Source organism: Oncorhynchus mykiss, chromosome 16, assembly GCF_013265735.2.
Source record: "Oncorhynchus mykiss isolate Arlee chromosome 16, USDA_OmykA_1.1, whole genome shotgun sequence".
In the NCBI taxonomy this organism is placed as follows: Eukaryota; Metazoa; Chordata; class Actinopteri; order Salmoniformes; family Salmonidae; genus Oncorhynchus; species Oncorhynchus mykiss.
The window spans coordinates 39,887,775-39,913,652 of NC_048580.1; the positions used below are offsets into that span (position 1 = coordinate 39,887,775).

The 25,878-nt window shown below is 43.5% G+C and overlaps 1 protein-coding gene across 23 annotated transcripts in view; it reads left to right on the forward strand.

Moving 5' to 3' along the window:
* huwe1 (HECT, UBA and WWE domain containing E3 ubiquitin protein ligase 1) overlaps positions 1-25,878 on the forward strand; it is a 76,634-nt gene that overhangs the window by 21,380 nt on the left and 29,376 nt on the right. For 16 of the 23 annotated variants that reach the window (XM_036946835.1, XM_036946856.1, XM_036946848.1 and 13 more), the window contains 30 exons: positions 1,142-1,222; positions 2,315-2,421; positions 7,925-8,117; positions 8,332-8,423; positions 8,942-9,162; positions 9,329-9,386; positions 9,706-9,882; positions 10,910-11,155; positions 11,633-11,766; positions 11,949-12,058; positions 12,337-12,525; positions 12,782-12,998; positions 13,545-13,667; positions 13,972-14,209; positions 15,507-15,729; positions 18,279-18,463; positions 18,826-18,882; positions 19,858-19,980; positions 20,085-20,180; positions 20,572-20,841; positions 21,104-21,256; positions 21,411-21,538; positions 21,806-21,887; positions 22,085-22,261; positions 22,514-22,664; positions 23,805-24,066; positions 24,368-24,548; positions 24,776-24,971; positions 25,248-25,415; positions 25,641-25,801. In XM_036946835.1, the coding sequence (XP_036802730.1) occupies positions 1,142-1,222; positions 2,315-2,421; positions 7,925-8,117; positions 8,332-8,423; positions 8,942-9,162; positions 9,329-9,386; positions 9,706-9,882; positions 10,910-11,155; positions 11,633-11,766; positions 11,949-12,058; positions 12,337-12,525; positions 12,782-12,998; positions 13,545-13,667; positions 13,972-14,209; positions 15,507-15,729; positions 18,279-18,463; positions 18,826-18,882; positions 19,858-19,980; positions 20,085-20,180; positions 20,572-20,841; positions 21,104-21,256; positions 21,411-21,538; positions 21,806-21,887; positions 22,085-22,261; positions 22,514-22,664; positions 23,805-24,066; positions 24,368-24,548; positions 24,776-24,971; positions 25,248-25,415; positions 25,641-25,801 (4,799 nt within the window). The remainder of the gene's footprint in view (positions 1-1,141; positions 1,223-2,314; positions 2,422-7,924; positions 8,118-8,331; positions 8,424-8,941; positions 9,163-9,328; positions 9,387-9,705; positions 9,883-10,909; positions 11,156-11,632; positions 11,767-11,948; positions 12,059-12,336; positions 12,526-12,781; positions 12,999-13,544; positions 13,668-13,971; positions 14,210-15,506; positions 15,730-18,278; positions 18,464-18,825; positions 18,883-19,857; positions 19,981-20,084; positions 20,181-20,571; positions 20,842-21,103; positions 21,257-21,410; positions 21,539-21,805; positions 21,888-22,084; positions 22,262-22,513; positions 22,665-23,804; positions 24,067-24,367; positions 24,549-24,775; positions 24,972-25,247; positions 25,416-25,640; positions 25,802-25,878) is intronic. The other 7 variants (XM_036946853.1, XM_036946858.1, XM_036946843.1 and 4 more) reach the window with 6 other exon arrangements.

Here is a 25,878-nt window from a genome sequence, read left to right on the forward strand (position 1 = left end):
TTTGGCCTTGTGTTTTAGGTTATTGTCCTGCTGAAAGGGGAGTTTGTCTCCCAGTGTCTGTTGGAAGCAGACTAAACAAGGTTTTCGTCTAGGATTTTTCTTGTGCTTAGCTGTATTGTTTCTGGGGGGTTTTCAACAACAAAAAAGTTTCCTTGCCGTTGACAAGCATAACATGATTCAGCCACCATGCTTGAAAATATAAAGTGGTCAGTGATGTGATGTGCTGTTTGATTTGCCCCAAACATAATGCTTTGTATTCAGGACAAAAAGTTGATTTCTTTGACACATTTTTTGCAGTGCCTTGTTGCGAACAGGATGTGTGTGTTGGAATATTTTTTTCTGTACCGGTTTCCTTCTTTTTACTCTCTTTTAGGTTAGTATTTTGGAGTAACTACAGGGTTGTTGATCCTTCCTTAGGAGAACTATCACAGCCATTAACTAGTTTTTAAATCACCATTGGCGTCATGGTGAAATCCCTGAGCGGTTTCCTTCCTCTCCGGCAACCGAGTTGGGAAGGATGCATGTATCTTTGTCGCGACTTGTCTATTGATATAACATCCGAAGACTAATTTAATAACTTCACCACACTCAAAGGGATATTCAGTGTCTGCTTTTTTTGTTTTTTGCATATCTATCAATCGGTGCCCTTCTTTGGAAGCCATTGGAAATCCTCCCTGGTTTTTGTGCTTGAATCTGTGCTTTAATTTCACTATTCGATTAAGAGACCTTAAAGATAATTTTGTTTGTGGGGTACAGAGATGGGGTGTTAATTTTTTAAAACATGTTATTGAACACAGAATGAGTCCATGCAACTTATGTGATTTTTACGCTTAAGCTTAATTAGGCTTGCCATAACAAAGGGATTGACTCAAGACATTTCTGCTTTCATTTTTAAGTAATTTCTTATCATTTCTAAAAATCAAAATTCCACATTGACATTGGGTATTGTGTGTAGGTCAATGACACAATCTCATTTTAATAAATTTTAAATTCAGGCTGTAACACAGCTAAATATGGAAAAAGTCAACTGGTGTGAACACTTTCTGAAGGCACTATATATTCCATGATGTATGATTGTATGAATACCCCCTGGACATAGCCTGACTAACCGTCGTGTCTCTGTATGGCCTCTATTCTCCAGTCATGGACGGGTCCTTGCCTACCTCACTCAAGCACATCATCAGTAATGCCGAGTACTATGGACCTTCTCTCTTCCTACTGGGTGAGTACTCAGTTCACACGTTCTTCAGTGATATTCGGTTTAGAGGTTGACCGATTTTAATCGGCATGGCCCATTTAATTGGGGCCGATTTCAAATTTTCATAACAATCGGTAAACGTCATTTTTGGACGCTGATTATGGTCGATTACATTGCACTCCATGAGGAGACTGCATGGCAGGCTGACCACCTGTTTTCACGAGTGCAGCAAGGAGCCACGGTAAGTTGCTAGCTAGCATTAAACTTCTATTTAAAAAACAATCAATCTAAACAATCACTAGTTAACTGCACATGGTTTATATTACTAGTTTAACTAGCTTGTCCTGCATTGCATATAATCAATGTGGTGCCTGTTCATTTATCATCGAATCACAGCCTACTTTGCCATGCTTGTAGCACAGCGCTGTTTATGACTTCAAGCCTATCAACTCCCGAGATTAGGCTTGCATTACTAAAGTGCCTATAAGAACATCCAATAGTCAAAGGTATATGAAATACAAATGGAATAAGAGAGAAATTGTCATATTATTCCTTTAACTACAAGCTAAAACTTCTTACTTGGGAATATTGAAGACTCATGTTAAAAGGAACCACCAGATTTCATATGTTCTGAGCAAGGAACTTAAACGATAGCTTTTTTTTTTTTTTTTTTACATTGCACATATTGCACTTTTACTTTCTTCTCCAACACTTTGTTTTTGCATTATTTAAACCAAATTGAACATGTTTCATGATGCATTTGAGACTAAGTTGATTTTATTTATGTATTATATTAAGTTAAAATAAAAATGTTCATTCAGTATTGTTGTAATTATCATTATTACATAAATAAAATCGGCCGATTTAATCGGTATCTGCTTTTTTGGTCCTCCAGTAATCGGTATCGGCGTTGAAAAATCATAATTGGTCGACCTCTACTTTGTTTTAGATGTATTAGATTGCATAGTATGCTTACTAATTTCACTTGAGACAATTCTCCAAAGTCCATCAAATCATATGCCATTTTGATGTTAAGCGAAAAGGAACGGTGTAAATTGTCTCAGTTTTTGGTCTGATTTTAAAACGCTCTCCCTCCGTCTCCTCTCTCCTCCACAGCAACGGAGGTGGTGACAGTGTTTGTGTTCCAGGAGCCGTCTCTGCTCTCCTCCCTGCAGGATAACGGTCTGACTGATGTCATGCTGCATGCCCTGCTCATCAAAGACGTGAGTAGCACAGCACTCCCTCCCCTCTCGGCTCACCCCGCTTTCAGACACTAGTGGCAAAAACCCTTTCTGCAAGTGAAGGTGTTAATATAATGTTTCTCCCCCTCCTGTATTTGGAAGAATTTAAACCAATCTAAACAGATCACTGTCCAACATTTTTCTGGTTGGCTGGATGAAAGTGGAACATGTCAACAGGAGTGTAGAAAATAGAGCAGTGCAGAAAAGGAACTCAAAACAGAAAAGCAACGTCCACTCTCCATGGTCTTCAATGCAGGTTCGCGTTGATAATTGCGGGGAGTTTTTTTTTTTGCCGCTAGTGTCTGAATGCGGGGTCACTCTCTCTCCTCTCTCTCCCTCATTTTGATTGCTCACCGGATCTTCCCCCCCCCCCTCATTTCCTCTTGCTCCCTCCTGTCCACCCCTCTCTTCTTCTACACATGTTTAAATGTCACATTTTCTTTTAGAGCAGGTTCATGCATTAACAGCAGTCCAGCCAGTGTGCCTACATTAGCTAGTCTTCAGTGTTGTCTGTAAGTACATGGAGTAGCCAGCCAGGGAATTCCGGTCCGGGGGTTTGATGAACTAGCTCTATTCTGGTGGCCTCTGGTACATTCTAATGTATTGATTCCATCCAAAATACACAGTTAAATTATTGAATACTCTTAACGACTTTACCTCCCAGATTGGTAAAATTAGTTGTGGTATTGAGTAGGAAGATGTGACTTTGCAATTAAAATGACTGAAAATGTATGAATTCAGTGTATTATTGGCCTATATGATCAGGTCTATTTTCTAAGTACGATAATCTTTTTTAACATTAAACCGGTCTTCAAATTCAAATCATATTTACAGTTTTACTGCAAGATATGAATTGCCACAATTGTTTGTTCTTCAAATTCTGTATTTTATTGGCTCTGCTGCTGTGGCCACTTAGGGTAAGGGGCATCAGGTAGCCTAGTGGTTAGAGCGTTGAGCCAGTAACCGAAAGGTTGCTAGATGGATTCCCCGAGCTGACAAGGTAAAAATCTGTCGTTCTGCCCCCGAACAAGGCAGTTAACCCATTGTTCCTAGGCCGTCATTGTAAATAAGAATTTGTTCTTAACTGACTTGCCTAATTAAGGAAATCAATGTAATTTTGTAATTTGGGTGAACTGTCCCTTTAACAGTTTTCACTGTCAATCAGTCGTTGTGGGTGTGATTGTCAGGGGAGGGTGACGGATATAATGAGGCAAGTGTTAAATATGGGCTTTGCTACACAGAAGGAAGCAGTTGACTACTCCATTGTCTACATTTTAATCAAATCAGTAGGTTTTATCAATATATTTAATACCGTATAAGTATCTTTTCTAACTTTCAATCTGTTTTAATTGATATTATGGAATGAGGCTCTGTCTCCAGTACCTAGTGTTCCTGCAATGATGATCTTCATTGAATGTTTTCCTAAATTATCTGCAGATAATCGCCAATAAGCAATAGTAGCCCACCAGTATGCAAATTTAGGGAGCCAAATGAACGGCTCTCACCAATGCGATTCGGTTATTTTCAAAAAGAGCTGTTTGTTTGCAAACAACCCAACCCATCAGTAGGCTATACTGACGAGTCACTTGAGCGGTCCCTGTCAAGTTTCGACATGTGCTTCAAATTAGAGGTCGGCCGATTATGATTTTTCAACACCGATACCGATTTATTGGAGGGCTAAAAAAAAGCCGATGACGATTTTTTTTTACATATTTTTTAAAATGTATTTGTAATGACAATTACAACAATACTGAATGAACACTTATTCTAACTTAATATAATACATCAATAAATAATGAAATATGTTCAATTTGGTTTAAATAATGCAAAAACAAAGTGTTGGAGAAGAAAGTAAAAGTGCAATATGTGCTATGTAAGAAAGCTAATGTTTCAGTTCCTTGCTCAGAACATGAGAACAAATGAAAGCTGGTGGTTCCTTTTAACATGAGTCTTCAATATTCCCAGGTAAGAAGTTTTATGTTGTAATTATTATAGGAATTATAGGACTATTTCTCTCTCTACCATTTGTATTTCATTAACCTTTGACTATTGGATGTTCTTATAGGCACTTTAGTATTGCCAGTGTAACAGTATAGCTTCCGTCCCTCTCCTCGCTCCTCCCTGGGCTTGAACCAGGAACACAATGACAACAGCCACCCTCGAAGCAGCGTTACCCAAGCAGAGCAAGGGGAACAACCACTCCAAGTCTCAGAGCGAGTGACGTTTGAAACGCTATTAGCGCGCACCCGGCTAACTAGCTAGCCATTTCACATCGGTTACACGAGCCTAATCTCGGGAGTTGATAGGCTTGAAGTCATAAACGGCGCAATGCTTGACGCACAATGAAGAGCTGCTGGCAAAACGCACGAAAGTGCTGTTTGAATGAATGCTTACAAGCCTGCTGCTGCCTACCACCGCTCAGTCAGACTGCTCTATCAAATCATAGACTTAGTTATAACATAACACACACAAATACGAGCCTTAGGTCATTAATATGGTCAAATCCGGAAAATACCATCTCGAAAACAAGACGTTTATTCTTTCAGTGAAATACGGAACCATTTCGTATTTTATCTAAGGGGTGGCATCCATTAGTCTAAATATTCCTGTTACATTGCACAACTTTCAATGTTATGTCATAATTACGTAAAATTCTGGCAAATTAGGCGGCCCAAACTGTTGCATATACACTGACTCTGAACACGAGAAGTGACACAATTTCACCTGGTTAATATTGCCTGCTAACCTGGATTTCTTTTAGCTAAATATGCAGGTTTAAAAATACATACTTCTGTGTATTGATTTTAAGAAAGGCATTGATCTTCATGGTTAGGTACACATTGGAGCAACGATACGCACCGCATCGATTATATGCAACGCAGGACACGCTAGATAAACTAGTAATATCATCAACCATGTGTAGTTAACTAGTGATTATGATTGATTGTTTTTTATGTTTAATGCTAGCTAGCAACTTACCATGGCTTACAGCATTCGCGTAACAGGCAGTCTCCTCATGGAGTTCAATGAGAGGCAGGTGGTTAGCGCGTTGGACTAGTTAACTGTAAGGTTGCAAGATTGAATCCCCCGAGCTGACACTGTGAAAATCTGTCGTTCTGCCCCTGAACGAGGCAGTTAACCCACCGTTCCTAGGCCATTGAAAATAACAATGTGTTCTTAACTGACTTGCCTAGTTAAATAAGGATTAAATGAAGGTGTAAAAAAAAAAAAATTGAACGGCCAAATCGGTGTCCAAAAATACCGATTTCCAATTGTTATGAAAACTTGAAATCGGCCCCTAATTAATCGGCCATTGCTCTACTTCAAATCCTAGGAAAATACAAATGAGATCTTGAATTTACTTGTCCCGATTCAATGCCGTGGAAGCATAACTACATTTGTATTTATGAATAGCAAAGGGATATAGGAGATATACTTTATTCTGTCAGTTCGACATCTTTTTTAAACTTGTCAGCGCGCTGTTCGGTCGTCAATCAAAGCACAGTAAATAGCCTATGAACCCGTATTCCATGGCTGGCTATTTAGGCCTATGAAACATGCGAAAGAAAATAAAAGAATGCGCAACAAAACAATAATTGGGCCTAAGTGGATTTCACCTCATTGTTAACACTTAGTGCCTTTTTAAGAAAGTATTCACACCCCTTGACTGAATTTAAAATGGATTACATTTAGATTTTGTGATACTGGCTTGCACACAATACCCCATAATGTCAAAACGGAATTGTTAAAAACAAGAAATACATATTAATAAAAAATGAATGGCTAATTAATGTCTTGTCAAGTATTCAACCCATTTGTTTAGCCTAAATCAGTTCTGTAGTAAAAATGTGCCTAAGTCATGTAATAACTTGCATGGACTCACTCTGTGTGCAATAATAGTGTTGAACATGATTTCTGAATGACTACCTCTGTACCTCACATGTACAATGATCCTTAAGGTCCCTCAGTTGAGCAATACATTTCAACCACAAAGACCAGGAAGTTTTTCCAATGCCTTACAAAGAAGGACACCGATTGGCAGATCTATTTTTGTTTTTTTAAAGCAGACATTGAATATCCCCTTGAGCATGGTGCATTTATTAATTACACTGTCACTCCAAACATACAGACGTCCTTCCAGTTGCTCAAGTGGAAGGAAATGAGCCCAATGTTGACTTTAAAACATTTCGTTTAATGGCTGTTATGGGAGAATTGAGGATGGATCAACATTGTAGTTACTCCACAATACTAACCTAAATGACAGAATGAAAAGTAGGCCTGTACAGAATACATTTTTTCCAAAACATGCATCCTGTTTGAATCAAAGCACTGTTAAAAATTTTTTAAAAAATGTGACAGGGAAATGTGCTTTATCCTGAATACAAAGTGTTATGTTTGGGGCACAAACAACAGGTCACTGAGTACCACTATATATGTTTTCAATCATGGTGGTGGCTGCATCATGTTATGGGTATGCTTGTCATCGGCAAGGACTAGGTTTTTTTTATTTTATAAAAAGAAACGGAATAGAGCTAAGCACAGTCAAAAACCTAGAGGAAAACTTGGTCATCTGCTTTCCAACAGTCACTGGAAGACAAATTCACCTTTCAGCAGGACAATAACCTAATTAATCAATAAGTGTATAAGTATATGGCCAATATACCACGGCTAAGGGCTGTTCTTCAGCGCGACGCAAAGCGGAGCTCTTATGGACTTACCCATAAAGACTCACATCTGTAATCACTGCCAAATGAGATTCTAACGTGTTGACTCAGGGTTGTGAATACCTAATAATGTAAATTAGATATTTCTTCAATAGATTTTCAAAAATGTCTTACCCTGTTTTTGGGGTGTTGTGTGTAAATGTGTGAGGATTTTTAAAAAATCCATTTGGAATTAAGTCTGTAAAACCACAATGCACAATAAGTCAAGGGCTATGAATAGTTTCTGAAGGCACTGTACATTACATGGGGTGTGTAAATTCACTCAGGAGACTCCTCATGCTCTCCCTCTGTGAAAAGAAATTCAACCGCAGCGCACAAAAATAACACATGTGTAGAGAGGCAGGACAGACAGTAGACTGACAAACCAGCAGTGTTTCCCTGTCTGTCGCTTTGTGACTGACGGGCACCTGTCCTATCAATAGATCACTAGAAGATGAATATCGTTCATTCTAGCGGGATAAGGCGATAGACTCCCTCCCTCTCCAACTTCACTCATTCCTCATCTCCTCCTCCTTTCTGCCACACAGCATTACATGAAACGGTCATTCTCCCCCATTGGTTTCACCTCCTCTCCTCCCTCACTCTTTCCTCCTGTTCTCCCCCCCACTCCTGATTGCCTTTATGTTTTGATTCCCTGCGCCTCCCCCTACCCTCCTTCCCAGTCCCTCTCCTCCTAGTTGTTCCCTACCCCTCGCCACTCTGTCTCTCACTCTCTCCCTCCCCTTCTTTTTCTCTCTCTTTCTCCCTTCTCTCTCTCACAGTCTCTCTCTCTGCAGGTCCCGGCCACCCGGGAGGTGCTTGGTTCTCTCCCTAACGTGTTCAGTGCCCTGTGCCTGAACGCGCGAGGCCTGCACTCCTTCGTCCAATGCCAGCCTTTTGAGCGCCTCTTCAAGGTGCTTCTGTCACCTGACTACCTGCCTGCCATGAGACGACGCCGCAGCTCTGACCCTCTGGGTGAGTGTAGGGGATGTGGGTGTGTTTTAGGAATCTAGTATGGTGAGACTTTTTGAGAGGACTCTGTGAACTTAAAGGAACACTATTCACTGTTGAAAAAACAGATGTGTGTGTGTGTGTGTTCAAGTTATGTTGTATGGTGACACATTACACTGTTGATTCAGATGAGATTGTCTGTCTGTATGTAACCGTTCTAATGTGTGTGTTTCTACAGGAGACACGGCATCCAACCTGGGCAGTGCTGTGGATGAACTGATGAGACACCAACCCACTCTGAAGACTGACGCCACTACTGCCATCATCAAGGTGGGTTCACAATCTGAAATGATCAGCAGCATTGATCAGGGATGGGCGCGAGTACTCAATTTGAGCTTAAGTACCGACAGACTTTCAAACTCTCTGATGTTTATTGTATGTCAAGTGCAATGAAAATGGGTTCATGACCAGAACTGTTGGCATACCGCTCACTTTTTTTTACCTTCAGCCCCATTTCACGGTACTCGAGTTCTCAAAATGATTTTCGTGGATACTCCGACACAGAAACCCTTAAATGTCCTACTCTACCATTGATCATGTCTAGACTAGTTTTACCTCACAATATGACTTCATCAGGAAAAACTGAACTCTTGTTGCAGCTTTTAACTAGGGCCCAGTTTAACAGTTTCAGGTCACGAATAAACCTAGGACCCCGATCATTCAGATTGACCATGTTAACTGCATAGTAAACTAACCTGGATCAGTGTGATCTGAACAGGAACCATTCATTATTAGGCCCTAGAGTTTTTCGCGGTATAGTAAATGAACACCTGCTTGTCTTCTACCAGTTACTGGAGGAGATCTGTAACCTGGGCCGAGCCCCGGAGTACATCTGTCAGAAGCCCTCTATCCAGAAGACTGATGGCACCGTGACCGCGCCCCCGGCACGCTCTTCCCACGCCGCCGAGGAGGCCTCCAGCGAAGACGAGGAGGAGGAGGAGGCGCTCCATACCTTCACCCAGCAGCAGGGGGAGCCAGAGAGCAACAGACAGTCAGTGCCAGTTGAACTGTATGACATACTAAATCAGAGATGTGATTTCTCCTGATCAATTCAGGATTTATTGCTCCTCTGACATTTAATTTTTTCCTCTATATTCAATAATGTTTTACATTTCACATTTTGTTACATGTGTTTGCGTTGGGGAGTTGGAATGCTGATGGTGTTTTTCCTATAGGGTTGTTGGCACCGAAGAGAGGATACCCATTCCTCTGATGGATTACATTCTCAATGTGGTATGTGGTGTCGAAGTTCTTTCCCATTCTTTCACCTACAATTAAAAAGCACACTTAAATCAAGTCCCTTTTCCACTAAACAAAACTTGTCAATGAAGCAATTCTAGTCTCTCAAATCATATTATGAGTTTCCCTTGTTAGTGTAAAAAATACATCTGCACATTGGTACTAGGTTTGAAACAAAATAATCACTTTTGGGAGCGTATTTATTATTTTTTATACTAGTGTGTAGACTCTTGTTTTCTACTAATGTCTAATCAAGCACTTTTTGTTCACATACTGTACCGTACCATGAGTCTTCCCTGGTTTCCCCTCTCAGATGAAGTTTGTGGAGTCCATCCTGAGTAACAACACGACCGACGACCACTGTCAGGAGTTTGTCAACCAGAAGGGTCTCCTGCCCCTGGTCTCCATCCTGGGTCTACCCAACCTGCCCATAGACTTCCCAACATCAGCTGCCTGCCAGGCTGTAGCCGGGGTCTGCAAGTCCATACTGGTGAGACCTGACACGGGTTATGGGGATATGACATGGGTTGTTGTTTTAGTTGGTTGTTGTCTTCCACATTTTTTTATTTGACCGGTATTACCAGCTATGTTTGCTGAAGGTAGAAAATCCTAGGAAATTTTATTTAATTAACACAAGCTCCAATTGTGTGTCAATTAATTGACTCCAATCAAAAACAAAAGAGTTTGAAAAGTGGTAGAATTGCCCTTTTAAAGTGTTGGCCAAGAGGTTTGGACCTCTTGCGTAATGGTGAAGTTGTTGGCTAAACAGTTGCTGGGACCCGGGTTTGAGTCCTGGTCAGGGCTACACCCCGAGTTTGCTACCACATATGTCAATGATTAAACGGAGTCCGTTGGAGAGGATCAGCTTCAGCAAAGTGAGGTGTCGAATCACTGATCTACAGATAGTATTCCCTGCCAAATAGGCTTTGTACAATTAACAACCAGACATTGATTGATAGATTGCAGACAGCTTGTGTCAATTTAAGTAACATTCCTAAGGATTTTTTTTTAACCTCCAGCAAATTTAGTGGATAATGCTGGAAATAGCAGTATTTTAAAAAAAAATTAAAAACTCTACCAAAACAATTGGCACTAGATATGGGGGTATGAGCCCTGCCAGGGTCTGAGAGTCCACACTGGTGAGACTGGGAGCATGGGGAGATGTGGGGATATGATTTCATTGAATTTGTTAATGACTGAGCTCAAGCAGAGCTCAACAACTATAGACACTTAAGAAAAGAGCATATGAACTTAAATGTTACATTGATCTTTCATTGTGATTAAGGTCTTATGTTCCATAGGTTCCCTTTGACACTGCTATATTGTGACCACAGTCCAGGCTCCTTGGGGCATCCCAGACCTGTGCTGGTCTTCAATCTCTGACCCCTGTGTGTGGTGCTGCTGTTTTTTGACTAAACTCCAGAGTGACCTATTAAATGTAACCAACTTCAGTCTCTGATCCCTGTGACTGTGCTGTATTGATACTGAAGCGCCGTGTGTTGTCCCGTGGTCCCCAGACCCTGTCCCATGAGCCCAAGGTGCTCCAGGAAGGGCTGTGTCAGCTGGACAGCATCCTGTCGGCCCTCGAGCCGCTCCACCGCCCCATCGAGGTCCCCGGGGGCTCTGTGCTCCTCCGAGAGCTCGCCACCGCCGGTCACGTGACCGACGCCACGCTGTCGGCCCGCGCCACGCCCCTGCTACACGCGCTCACCGCTGCGCACGCCTATATCCTGATGTTCGTGCACACCTGCAGGGTAGGACAGGTAAGAAGCCTGGGAACCAATCAGCAATGCTCTATCACACACACACACGCGCACACACGCATACATACATACATACAGTTGATGTCAGAAGTTAACATACACCTTAGCCAAATACACAGTTTTTCACAATTCCTGACATTTAATCCAAGTAAAAATTCCCTGTCTTAGGTCAGTTAGGATCACTACTTTATTTTAAGGATGTGAAATGTCAGAATAATACTAGAGAATGATTTATTTCAGCTTTTATTTCTTTCATCACATTCCCAGGGGGGGGTCAGAATTTTACATACACTTAATTAGTATTTGAAGATGTCAGCCATATATAACCAACCAACTGTCGACATATTGCAGCTTTGTCTGTGGATTTCAAAATAACCATGTCTGTGGTTTTTATGTAATTTTTGGGATGCTTTGTTGTTGCTTAATAGTGGTGGGTGCATTAACCGTCCCGTCTCTTTTCCTGTTTGTGTTGTACAGAGTGAGATCAGGGCCATCAGTGTGAACCAATGGGGCTCCCAGCTAGGTCTGAGTGTTCTCAATAAGCTGAGCCAGCTCTACTGCTCTCTGGTCTGGGAGAGCACTGTGCTGCTATCACTCTGCACACCCAACAGGTACACTAAGCTGACTCTTTCTCTCCTACTGGCTCTTTATCCCCCTCTTGCTTTATCCATCTATTTTGACCTTGGGTTTCTCTCTCTGGTTCTCCCCTTTTCTCTCTTTCTCTCTCTCTGGCTTTCTCTTCCTCAGCCAGCAACACACAGTAACCTTCTCTTTCTCTCCTCTCCTCCTCCAGTCTCCCCCCAGGCTGTGAGTTTGGCCAGGCTGACATGCAGAAGCTTGTTCCCAAGGAGGACAAGCCATCTGGCAGCACCACAGCCACCGCCTCAGGATCCAGGAGACCTGGTAATGAAGACAACCTCCTACTGGAAAAACAACCAAAATAAAATGTTATTATCAAATATTTATGAACGTTAATTCATTAAGTATGCAATAGGACATTTTGTTGGGCAATGTTTGGCAGTGTGCTTTACATTCTGAAAAAAACTGCCAACTTCGGAATGTTAGTCGGGCATCGTTTGAGCAATGTGCAAAGAAAGAACTGAAGGATCTTTTAGCCAAACTTTCTCTTCCATCCCAGCCGCCACTAGCTCTAACCACTAGGCCTCTCTCTCTCTCCCCAGCTGATTCTGACACTGTTGCTTTGGACCCCCCTGCCACGGGTCTCCTGGAGGGGATGGGGTTGGACGGGGACACACTAGCCCCCATGGAGACTGACGAGCCGACCGCCGGCACCGCTGACCCCAAGACCAAGTCTAAACTGACTCCCGCCATGGCCACACGCATCAAACAGATCAAACCACTGCTCTCCGGTGAGGAAATCCTAGATTTTTCTCTTTATTTTCAAGTTATTTTTGTTTATTTGTAGTTGGGTAGTTGGCATAATTGAAGTGTAGAATGGCATCCCCACCAAATGGAGAGATGTATGGTCAGAATCTCTGCGTTAGTGAGAAGTGTCTAACTCTCTGATGAAGGTCGGAACACCTCCGCTATGTCTACCGATTCTTTATTTGGGAGCGCTAGCTGTCTTTTTCCTACAGGTGTGTAACTCTCCCCTCTCACCTCCAGCATCGTCTCGCCTGGGCCGGGCTCTGGCTGAACTCTTTGGTCTACTGGTGAAGCTGTGTGTGGGCTCTCCAGTCCGCCAGCGCCGCTCTCACCACGCCACCAGCACGGGCACTGCCCCCACCCCCGCCGCCAGGGCCACCGCCTCCTCCCTCACCAAGCTGCTTACCAAGGGCCTCAGCTGGCAGCCCCCGCCCTACACCCCCACCCCTCGCTTCAGGTACGCTAGTCAGTCAGTATCTACCCTGTCACACCCAATCTTAAAGAAAATCATCCCATCAGCCCATACAAGCTAACCTCTTCTATAGTTCTCAGAGGGTGGATAAGATTTGGTAATACTTTTGTCTTGTTTCTGATAAGCCCAGAGGGCTGTTTGCTTGTGTACATAGATCATCACTCAAGGCTCCCGAGTGGCGCAGCAGTCTAAGACACTGCATCTCAGTGCTAGAGGTGTCACTACAGACTCCTAGTTCGATTCCGGGTTGTATCACAACCGGTCGTGCTTGGGAGTCCCATAGCGCGGTGCACAATTGTCCCAGCGTTGTTGGGGTTTGGCCGGGGTAGGCCGTCATTGTAAATAACAATGTGTTCTAAACTGACTTGACCAATTAAATAAAGGTTTTTTAAAAAAGTAACATGTAGGAGGGGCAAGAGGTTAGTTTGGTTACAAGGCTTTACGATTGTCAGAACGATTCCAACTCCATCTATCGATTGGCTGATTTAATGCTCCCAGTGTCAATTTTAACATTATCACTTGTCTCTCCAGGCTGACGTTCTTCATCTGCTCGGTGGGCTTCACGTCCCCCATGCTGTTCGATGAGAGGAAGTACCCCTACCACCTCATGCTGCAGAAGTTCTTCTGCTCCGGAGGACATGACGCGCTCTTTGAGTGAGTGGAGCACCCTTGCTTAGCTCTATTAATATCTGACAGACTTGCGTTGTTGGTACTTCTTTGCATGGAATTTGTCGACGCCCTGTAGCTACAACTAACCCTACTACTGTTGCTGACTACCGGACTGTACATACGTATTGACTTTTGGCACTACTTTTGTCAGCATTGTCAATACAATCATTATGAGTATGGCCTTGTTTTACCTGATCATGTGAGTTGACCAGGACAACTATGGGCAATAATGATGTGTTTCTCTGCCCAGCAGCACTGACACATTTCTCCTTCCCCTCTCTCTCCCCAGGACATTTAACTGGGCTCTTACTATGGGTGGTAAGGTGCCTGTCTCTGAGGGCTTGGAGCACACTGAGCTTCCTGACGGGACAGGGGAGTTTCTGGATGCCTGGCTGATGCTGGTGGAGAAGATGGTGAATCCCAGTACCGTGCTGGACTCACCCCACAGCCTGCCCGTCAAGGTCCCTGGGGTTACCCCTACCACCCCCCAATTCAGCGCCCTGCGGTTCCTCATCGTCACTCAGAAGGTAGAGGGTGTGTGTGTGTTACGTGGTTTCTTGGTTGCTTGATTGGCATCTGCGATGTTTGAGTTTGCGCTCAAGGTCATTTAGTATGGGCCGTCATTGTATATTAAAATGTGTTCTTAAGTGACTTGCATAGTTAAATAAAGGTTCAAGCAAATAAATACATACACATAAAGGCCAGCATCCCTGAGTCGCCTCTTCACTGTTGACGTTGAGACTGTTGTTTTGCGGGTGCTATTTAATGAAGCTGCCAGTTGAGGACTTGTTTAGGTCTGTTTCTCAAACTAAACACTAATGTACTTGCCCTCTTGCTCAGTTGTGCACCGTGGCCTCCCACTCCTCTTTCTGTTCTGGTTAGGGCCAGTTTGCGCTGTTCTGTGAAGGGAGTAGTACACACCGTTGTACGAGATCTTCAGTTTCTTGGCAATTTCTCGCATGGAATAGACTGAAGAGTTTCAGAAGAAAGTTCTTTGTTTCTGGCCATTTTGCACCTGTAATCAACCCACAAATGCTGATGTTCCAGATACTCAACTAGACTAAAGAAGGCCAGTTGTCTTGCTTCTTTAACCAACACAACAGTTTTTAAAGTTGGATTAACTAATACCGTGTGCCATTGGAACACAGGAGTGATTGTTGCTGATAATGGGCCTCTGTACGTCTATGTAGATATTCCATTAAAAATCGGTGTATTTCTGATGAAATGTTATATTTTAATGGACAAAAAAAGTGCTTTTCTTTTTTAAAAAAAACAAGGTTTTTATATATATATATATATATATATATATATATATACATACATACACACACACACACACATATATATATATATATATATATATATATATATATATATATATATATATATATATATATATATATATATATATATATATATATATATGTATGTATGTATGTGTGTGTGTATATATATATATATATATATATATATATATATATATATATATATATATATATATATATGTGTATATGTATGTGTATATATATACATATATATATATGTATATGTATGTGTATATATATATATATATATATATATATATATATATATATATATATATATATATATATATATATATATATATATATATACACACACATACATATGTATATATACACACACACACACCTACTCATTCAAGGGTTTGTCTTTATTTTTTATAATTTTCTACATTGTGAAGACATCAAAACTATGACATAACACACATGGAATCATGTTGTAACCAAAGAAGTGTGTATTTTGACATAGTCTATGTAATACTAACCCACTCACTGTTTTCAGGCGGCGTTTAACTGCATCCGAAGCCTGTGGAACAGGAAACCCCTCAAAGTGTACGGGGGCCGCATGGCTGAGTCCATGTTGGCCATACTCTGTCACATCCTTCGTGGTGAACCAGTCATCCAGGAGCGGCTGGCCAAGGAGAGGGAGGGCACGGCCCGGCCAGAGGAGGAGGGTGGCCCAGGGGCCACCACGGTGCCTGTAGGCCCCAGCTCTGGAGCTGGAGGTGAGCTTACGTTTTACTAAGGCAACATTATTAGGGATTGGTTGATGCTCAAATGTTTCAGCGACAGAAGATTTGAATTGCAAATCAACTTGACTGGAGGTACTCAACACACTTTAATCTCAAAGGCGTATATGGGGTTGAGGTCAGACCTCTGTGCAGGCCAGGCAAGTTCTTCCACACCGATCTCAACGAACCCTTTCTGTATGGACCTCGCCTTGTGCACGAGGGCCATTGTCATGCTGAAACAGAAAAGGGCCTTCCTCAAACTGTTGCCTCAAAGTTGGAAGCACTGCATCGTCTAGAATGTCATTGTATGCTGTAGCATTAAGATTTCCCTTCACCGGAAATAAGGGCCCTAGCCCAAACCATGGAAAAACAGCCCCAGACCATTATTCCTCACCCACCAAACTTTACATTTGGCGCTATACATTGGGACAGGTAGTGTTTTCCTGGCATCCGCCACACCAGATACGTCCGTTGGACTGCCAGATGGTGAAGCGTGATTCATCACTCCAGACAACGCGTTTCCTGAGTCCAATGACTGCGAGCTTTACACCATTCCACACTACGCTTGGCATTGCGCATGGTGTTATTATGCACTTCCATGGCTGCTCAGGTTATTATGCTGACTTTGCTTCCAGAGTCAGTTTGGAACTCTGTAATTGCAACCGAGGACAGACTATTTTTATGCGCTTTAGCACTTGGCGGTGCAGTTCTGTGAGCTTGTGTGCCCTCCATTTCGTGGCTGAGCCGTTGTTGCGCCTAGGTGTTTCCACTTCACAATAACAGCACTTACAGTTGACCGGGGCAGTTCTGGCCAAGCAATAATCTTACTGAGTGAAGGGAGTAGATTAATTGGTTGACTATTGGCAGGAGTAATGGGTGGGTTCTTTGCTGTCTTTCGGGATTGGGCACATTTTAGCATGCTTCCAAACATTTGCAAATGTCCCTTTTTCCAGTGACCAATTAAATATGTCTTAGTGGCGCTGTGATCTGGGGAGCAGCATAGCGAAGTACAAAATATTCCATAAGATCACATTACCTGTAGATTTACCATCAGGTAATGACTTCAATAGGTTCAACACCTCCTCTACTGACACCATTTGTAGAATAAAAGAGCAGGTTCTTTTGCTCATAATATCATCATCAATCCATTGGACAATAGCTTGTTTGGAAGATTGGGTGTTTACATTATCGCTCAGTAAATAGATTTTCTTAGTAAAAAAAATCTGCAAAATGATTGGCAATATCATCTGGTTTTGTTATTGTTTTCCTGTCAACCTCCACACTAGATGGGCATGATGAAATAGATGTGCCAAGTAAGCTCTTAACTGTATTCCATACCTTTTTACAATCATTTTTATAATTAATAAAATCATTTTTGTTAAAACCCCAACTGTGCTCTTAAGTTACTGGGGCATGATGGTCCATTACCTCAGTGAGCAAATCAGTAAAACATTCTCTAGCGTGGTTTAAATCATCCTCTAGATAAATCAGCTCCCTGGGTAGCGCAGCCAAATCATTTTGGAAATGACTCATGATTAAATGTTTTAAAATGTATCTCGACTACAGTCCTAAATTCACGCCCTAAAGTTTAGGCTTACGCACTAATGCCTAAAGGCGTCAGCATGCTTCAGTTCGGCTGGCGGCTAGGCAAACCAATCAAGTGAGCTAGCATACTCCCATAAAAGATCACCCGCTTGAAAAATAAATAAACTTAGTCCATTTTGAGACACCGGAGCCAATATACACTTCCTCAAAAGAGTCAGAATTGATCTAAGGTGACTCAAGAAATCTGTCATTCATTTTGTTTTTTTCCCCGCGGAGATCTTAGTCGCTCACTTTTTATCTAAGATACTTGGTGCTGTATTTCTCATTGGAAAAATGTTCATGAAAATTAGTTCTCGTTGAATGACTACAAAGACTTTATTGAAGAATCCCTACAGTTGACCAATCACGGGCAAAGGGTCTTCAACTTCAGCTCCAAAACTTTGGCTGGCTTCAAGAAAAAAGTGTGCCCTAACTGCCGAAAAAACAAAACAAACAAAAACGTCAGAATGTCATCATAATATATGCACAAACGCTGATGCCTTAAAAATAATGAAAAACAACCCTCAAATGTTTCCTAGAAATATAAATTGCGTAAGAATGATAAATTTATGATTTATAAAAAAAAGAAAAGAAAAACAAACAAATGTTATTTGTTCAACCTGCCTGCCACCCACTCACCCTTCATCCACACATTGTTTCATGACCCTAAACCCACCTGCCCCGTGGATATAATAGCTACTGTAGAGCATGAATGTGTGCTGGAAAACCTTGGTAGAGTATGGGTGAATTAGTTGTGGTGCTCATTGGAATTTCATTTATTTTTGGGTTTCAGACCAATGCCTACTTATCACTTACATTTTTTTGTGTTTTAATGATATTAATAGCAGTGAAAGCTGAATTATTTGACACAATTTACAATGTTTATCCACATTAAGGATTAAATTAACATACAAGAACTGTCCAAGGACACTCATTTCAAATGCATGAATTTAACATAGGTGGAGTTGGAGCTGTAGGAACCCCTGGAGCAGCAGTGACTGCAGCAGAGGTGCCAGCAGGTTCCGGGTCAGGGCCGGCTACCGGAGGCAGTTCAGCACCACCTGCACCAGGTGAAGCAGCAGAGGACTCTAGTAACTCTACTCCCAGGAGAGAACCACAGGTTAACCAGGTTCCGCTACAGCAGGTAAGGGGACAGGAGGGAAGTTGGGGTGCCAAGGGGAGTTGGGGAGTGTGTGGGTGTTGATCAGTTTGCGTTTTGGGATTTCATTAACTTTGGGACTGTTTCTTCATAGAAATGTATTTTTGGTGGATTGCTTTTCTCATAGACAGATTGGCATTAGACATTTGACAGCTTTGGTAGATATGATTGCTTGCATTGCAAGATACGCTTCAATTTGATAGCCTCTGTTGCACATTCACTGTCTTGTTAACTAATAAGGTGGTCATGTTGTAATAAGATGAAATTGGACTGTTTTGTTGTCAACCTATTGTCCCCTTGAACCCTCACCCTGGCGTGGCCTGCTCCACTTTGTCTTGTTATGACAGGGGCAGGGAGGAGGCAGGGAGAGGCAGCCAAACGTCAACCAGCAGCAGCTACAGCAGGTATACAGCTAGCTGGCTCCACAGCCAGTGTGAATCTGAAAGTCCATTTATACTTGACCTGAGCTGTGCGTGCTTTCTCCTACACTGTGCTGAACTTACACATTATTTTCGATGCTAACTGGCGCGTGGGCACATTTTATCGAATTTATACTGCTCTCTTGTGCTTGTAATTGTCACGGGGTCACGGTTAAGGAGGGATTTAACGTTTATTTTACTTAACTAGGCAAGTCTTGAGAACAAATTCTTATTTACAATGACATCTGAACCTGGATGACGCTGTGCGCCGCCCTACTCCCAATCATGGCCGGATGTAGTGCAGCCTGGAATCGAACCAGGGACTAGTGACGCCTTATGCACCGAGATGCAGTGTCTTAGACCGCTGCGCCATTTGGGAGGGAGAGAGAGTGTGTGGACAGAGGCATGTTTTGGAGGATATATGTGAGAAGAGCCCTGCTTTAAATCAAATGGGTTGAATTTCAAAACATTGAGGCATGAGAACTGGGTAGAGGGTAGGAAATCATGCTATGTAGAGGTTAGGAAGGATGGATAGGTCATTCTGGAAGGATGAACAATGAAATAAAGTATGTGAGGATTTCTGATCACACTGCCACTGTCTGCTCCTTTTCTCTCTCTGTCCCAATCTATTTTATGTGCTCTCTGGCTCGCTCTCTGTTCTGTGCTCTCTTTTTCATTCTCCCCGGTCACTCTGATCTCTCTGTGGCTCTCTCCTCCCTTCCACCCTCCATCTATCAATCAAATGTATTTTATAACATTTTTACACCAGCAGTTGCCACAAAGTGCTCTACAGAAACCCTACCTAAAACCCCAAGAACAAGCAATGCAGAGGCAGAAGCACAGTGGCTAGGAGAAACGTCCTAGAAGGAACTCTGCTCTAACCCTGTCCTGTGACTCCGGCCTCGCCCCTCTTTCTCTCTCCTCTAACCTTATGTAACCCTTGTTCTCTCCTCTATCTAGCTGATGGACATGGGTTTCTCCAGAGAGCATGCCATGGAGGCCCTGGTGAACACCAGCACCATGGAGCAGGCCACAGAGTACCTGCTCACACACCCTCCTCCTCTACTCAGCGGAGCCGTCAGGGTGCGACCGCACGCACACACACACACACAGAGAGCGATTACAGATTACAGTCCCCCCCTCCCATAGTGTATATTAAGTGTACTTGTATGTCCCTCTGTCTGTAGGACATGACCATGTCAGAAGAAGACCAGATGATGAGAGCCATCGCCATGTCTCTGGGACAAGAGGTCAGCATGGAGCAGCGCTCTGATTCGCCCGAGGTTTGCCGCCACACATGCACACTTAGACATGCACACCACCATACGGAGGGAACACATTGGTGAATTAATTCAAACGTGAATAGACGAAGGCTCATAAATGAATAACCAGGGCCCAGCCCAGAAACAAGCTGTATAGTCTACACCCTAGGTATGTGTACATCTGGAAGTAGTGGATAGATGTAAGCAATACTGTTGTAGCCACAGATCTAGAGTTCTATTTCTATGTTTGAACCGTCGTCTTTTCAGTTGATGGGCTCATTAGAATAATAGCCACATTGCTTCTGTCTATACAGTGCTCTCAGATTTGTTCTGTGCCAAGGGGTTGTTTCTGGACCGCCACTTCACCACCACATCCGCTCATGTTCCCCACCTCCATCTTTCTCTCTCTCAGGAGGCAGCGCGTCGTCGTGAGGAGGATGACAGGAGAGCCAGGGAGCGTACGGAGGAGGAGGAGGCTCGCTGCCTGGAGAGGTTCCTGGAGGCCGAGCCCCTGGACATTACGGAGCTCCATGCCTTCACTGACTCCATGCTCCCCGGCTGCTTCCACCTGCTGGACGAGCTGCCAGACACCGTCTATCGCCTCTGTGACTTGCTCATGACCGCCATCAAGAGGAGCGGCCCCGAGTACAGAGACCTCATCCTACGACAGGTCGTCAACCAGGTGAGTAACATGGTGTGTGTGTAGCTAGGTGTGATATGCCCGAGTTTAAAAAAAAAATATATATATATATATATATATATATATATATATATATATATATATATATATATATATATATATATATATATATATATATATATATATATAAAAATTATTTCACATACACCGGATAGATGCAGTCAAATGTGTTTAGAGACTTCTTTGTTATTATGCATTTAGTATCAGTATACCAGCCTCTCTATGTCATGTTTCTGATGTGTAGGTGTGGGAGGCAGCAGACGTGCTGATCAAGGCAGCAGTACCCCTGACCACCAGCGACACCAAAACGGTGTCCGAGTGGACCAGACAGATGGCCACCCTGCCCCAAGCCTCCAACCTGGCAACACGCATCCTGCTGCTCACACTGCTCTTTGAGGTACAGAAACACAGACAGACACACAGAAAAACATCCTACTGCTCAAAATATTTGTTTGAGGTAATGGCAGAGAAAGAGAAGCACAGCAATTCCTTTCACTCACACTCACTCACTGGCCCTGTATGCTGATCCACGCTGTCCTGTTTTCCTTAAGGAGTTGAAGCTGTCGTGTGCCAGGGTGGTGGAGAACAGTGGGATCCTCAATGTGCTCATCAAGCTGCTGGAGGTGGTGCAGCCCTGTCTTCAGGCTGCCAAGGAGCAGAAGGACATCCAGACACCCAAGTCAGTACCACCCCCTCCTCTGGATCTGTCTCAGAAAACTGACGAGAGGACCGCTCGAGATTAGCTAGCTGGCACACCTGCATGATTGCCCTTCAAAAATAGTGTCATAGTGTCCTGCTAGAAATAACAGCATAAACGATCTCTTTCCTTTTTTCCAATGCCTTACTAGAGAGAATTACTTCAGGTGAAGTAAATGTATAAGCCTGGCTCCTCCTAGACAAATTGCGATGTTCAATACGGCTGAATGTTGTCTGTGACTCTCTATAGGTGGATCACTCCAGTGTTGCTGATCATTGACTTCTATGAGAAAATGGCCGTCTCATCCAAACGCAGAGCGCAGATGAACAAGGTAAGAATGATGTCCTCCGAGTCTCGCATAAAGATGAACTGACTATAGAATATGCATATGATTACCATTGTGTTGCCATAGCTGGTCTTTTCCTGACCCTTCTCTCACTGAAAATATACATTTCCTTGTTTCCCATGGACAATAAAATAATTTTCTCTCCTTCCTTTCTTCCCTCTCTCTTCCTCCCCTCTCTCCAGTACCTGCAGCCCAATGGTAATAACTGGCGTTGGTTTGATGACCGGTCCGGCCGCTGGTGCAGCTACTCTGCCTCTAACAACAGCACTATAGACTCAGCCTGGAGGGCTGGAGAAAGCAGCGTCCGATTCACCGCGGGACGCAGGCGATACACCGTACAGTTCAACACCATGGTCCAGGTAGGAACTCTTCCTCATAGCCTCTCTTATACGTGCCACTCCAACTCAAACAAAAGAACTGAGTCGACAAACAGTGAAACATATTTATTTTATTCATCAGACTTTGTGAATACTTTTTTTTAAATCCTGGTCTTTAAAAGCATGCTCAAAGGAGAGTATTCATTGAAAGTGCTTTTCAGTTCAGTAATGGGTTTAATTTGGGTCTGGTAAACCATTTCCTTTCTCAGATTTCTTCTAATGTTTCTATTCCAGGTGAATGAGGAGACGGGTAACCGTCGTCCGGTGATGCTCACGGTCCAGAGAGTGCCTCGCGTTCCTAAGCCGGCCAAGACGGGCAGCATGACGGACTCTGAGAGAGAGGAGGGAGACCGGGGCAAGGCAGAGGAGACCCAGACAGACCCAGGTGATGACTAGACCGACTACTACTAGATGGGAGGAGCTATCGTTCCAGTATAGCCTCAAACTGGTTTATGAGAGGGAGAAGGGAGACTGGGGCAAGGCAGAGGAGACACACAGACACTCATGTAATGGCCTTCTAGATGGGAGACACTGTTTTAGTGATATGCACAACCCCAGTGTTTTATAAGTAGATATGGTAGATTCAAGCACATTTTCAGCTAAAGGTGATGTGTGCAGGTGTTCTTGACCTTTTGTTAGCCATTGCTGGAGCCACAAACTGCACTCTCACTGTTTATTGGCCAGTCTGAGATATGACTTTTTTTTACAACTCTGCCTAGAAGGCCAGCATCCCGGAGTCGCCTCTTCACTGTTGACGTTGAGACTGGTGTTTCGCGGGTACTATTTAATGAAGCTGCCAGTTGAGGACTTGTGAGAAGTCTGTTTCTCAAACTAGACACTGATGTACTTGTCCTCTTGCTCAGTTTGTGCACCTGGGCCTCCCACTCTTTCTATTCTGGTTAGAGACAGTTTGTGCTGTTCTTTGAAGGGAGTAGTACATATTGTTGTAATTGATCTTCAGTTTCTTAGCAATTTCACGCATGGAATAGCCTTAATTTCTCAAGACAAGAATAGACTACGAGTTTCAGAAGAAAGTTATTTGTTTCTGGCAATTTTGAGCCTGTAATTGAACCCACAAATGCTGATGCTCCAGATACTCAACTAGTCTAAAGAAGGCCAGTTTTATTGCTTTAATCAGAACAACAGTTTTCAACTGTGCTAACATAATTGCTAAAGGGTTTTCTAATGATCAATTATCCTTTTAAAATGATCAACTTGGATTAGCTAACACAATGTGCCATTGGAACACAGGAGTGATGGTTGCTGATAATGGGCCTATGTAGATATCCATAAATCAGCTGTTTCCTACAATACAATAGTCATTTACCACAATAACACTGTCTACACTGTTTCTGATCAATTTGATATTTTTTAATGGACAAAAAAATTGCCTTTCTAAAACAAGAATTTCTAAGTGGCCCCAAACTTCTGATACGGTAGCGTGTTTGTATGTATGTCATTAGACCAGTTATACCGTTTCTATAGTTGTGTACCGTAGTAACATCCCCCTCTCTGATTCTTTCAGACTCTGCCCCAGTAGCCGTGGAGATGAGTGCTCCAAAAGAGGACAATGCTACCCCCCAACTAAAAGAGTCCTCCTCCGGTCCCTCTGCTCCCCCCGCCCCCCCTCCCACAGCCCCCCTGGACCCCACATCGGAACGCACCGGGACAGGAGGAGCCATCGTGGTGCAGGGCCTGACGGAGGATATGACCACAGTGCTCATCAGAGCCTGTGTCTCCATGATCAGTGTCCCTGTGGACCCAGACACCCTCCACGCCACACTAAGGTTCCTGTTTTACTTCTATATGGTTCTTGTTTTCTTCTTGAATCTTATTTTTGTTATTAAAAGTTGTCTTGAGTGTTATGAAAAGCTCTAGACCATTTAGCTGACAGTGGCTATCTTGTAGGAAGGTTTACTTGCAATGACTCTTATGTTTGTTTTTGCCTGCCTAACATCAGTTGGATATACTGACTGAGTCGCTCTGTCTGGAAAAGGGCGTCTGCTACATGACTAAAATGTACTTCTGGAATATTTTGTTAGTGTGACGAAAAGCCCTCTACAACTAAAGTGTTTTCTTCTCTTTCAGGCTATGCCTGCGCCTGACGAGGACCCACCATTACGCCATGATGTTTGCTGAGCTGAAGAGTACCAGGATGATCCTGGGGCTGACGCAGGGGTCAGGGTTCAACGGCTTCACGCCCCTCGTCACCCTGCTGTTCAGACACATCATAGAGGACCCCGCCACGCTACGACACACCATGGAGAAGGTACTGGATATTAAACCCCTCCCTCGCTAATACCTACCCAGCATGCATATCAACAGTCCTCTCCTAGAAAGCTCCAACACCATTGCTATTTTTACTATTTCCTGATCAGTGGAAATAGGAACCCATTTTAGACTGTTGAGACACTCTCAGTCAGTGTTAAAATGTAGTACAATATAGTCATTAGGGTTTTGCACTGAGTGACAGTGCCCCCTGTCTACCCTCTCTAGGTGGTACGGTCAGCAGTGACCAGCGGGGCGGGCAGCACCACGTCAGGTGTGGTATCAGGCTCCCTGGGCTCCAGAGAGATCAACTACATTCTGCGTGTTCTGGGCCCTGCCGCCTGCCGGAACCCGGACTGCTTCGCTGACACAGCCAACAGCTGCGTCCGCATCGCCCTGCCCGCACCTCGCGGAGCTGGTACGGGTACGTTAAAATACTCTCATGGGAAAAATGTGGATAGTTAAATGGCCACAGGCCTATCTAGCTGGAAGAACCATGCAAAGCAGCGTAGTGTGGTGACCAAATCTTTATTAAACCACTTTTGTATACATCTCGGACAGACCTGTGGCCATTCAACTATCCTCTTGCACCTATAGCTCTCGGCTAGTTCCCTATTTTACAGTGTAACGTAACAATGTGACTGTGTGATTAAACGTGTACATGGTTGCTCGAAGTGTTTCTCTCCCTTCCTCTGCTCAGCCTCAGATGATGAGTTTGAGAATCTGCGTATCAAGGGGCCCAACGCGGTGCAGCTAGTGAAGACCACCCCCCTCAAAATGTCTCCGCTGCCCCCCATCCCTGACACCATCAAAGAGGTCATCTATGACATGCTAAATGCCCTGGCCGCCTACCACGCCCCTGAAGAGGGTAAGACCCTCACACAAACACTCTATCCCGATTAGTCTTTCCCGTGAGTCCTCTCATCCTGTCTTCTCTTGAGTCATGAAGCCACATGATCTTAACGTCAATGTTGCCTTGTAGCTACACCTGTGTGAAGTCTAGCTTACTGTGTGAAGTCTAGCTTACTGTGTGAAGTCTAGCTTACTGTGTGAAGTCTAGCTTACTGTGTGAAGTCTAGCTTACTGTGTGAAGTCTCCCCTGTAGCGGAGCGTCCAGAGGAGCGTGCGGTGGCGGTGCCCGGGGGGCAGGACCTGTGTCAGATCCTCCAGGATGTGGGTGACGACGTTTACCAGCAGTACAGACTCACCAGACAGGGCAGTGACTTCGACTCGCAGTCCGCTTTCCATATCAACGTAAGTGTCATGTCTGGCTGGCTGTTTGTAAGAGTCATTCTGGCCATGGTCCTGTTTCAGTAGGGCACACGGTAGCA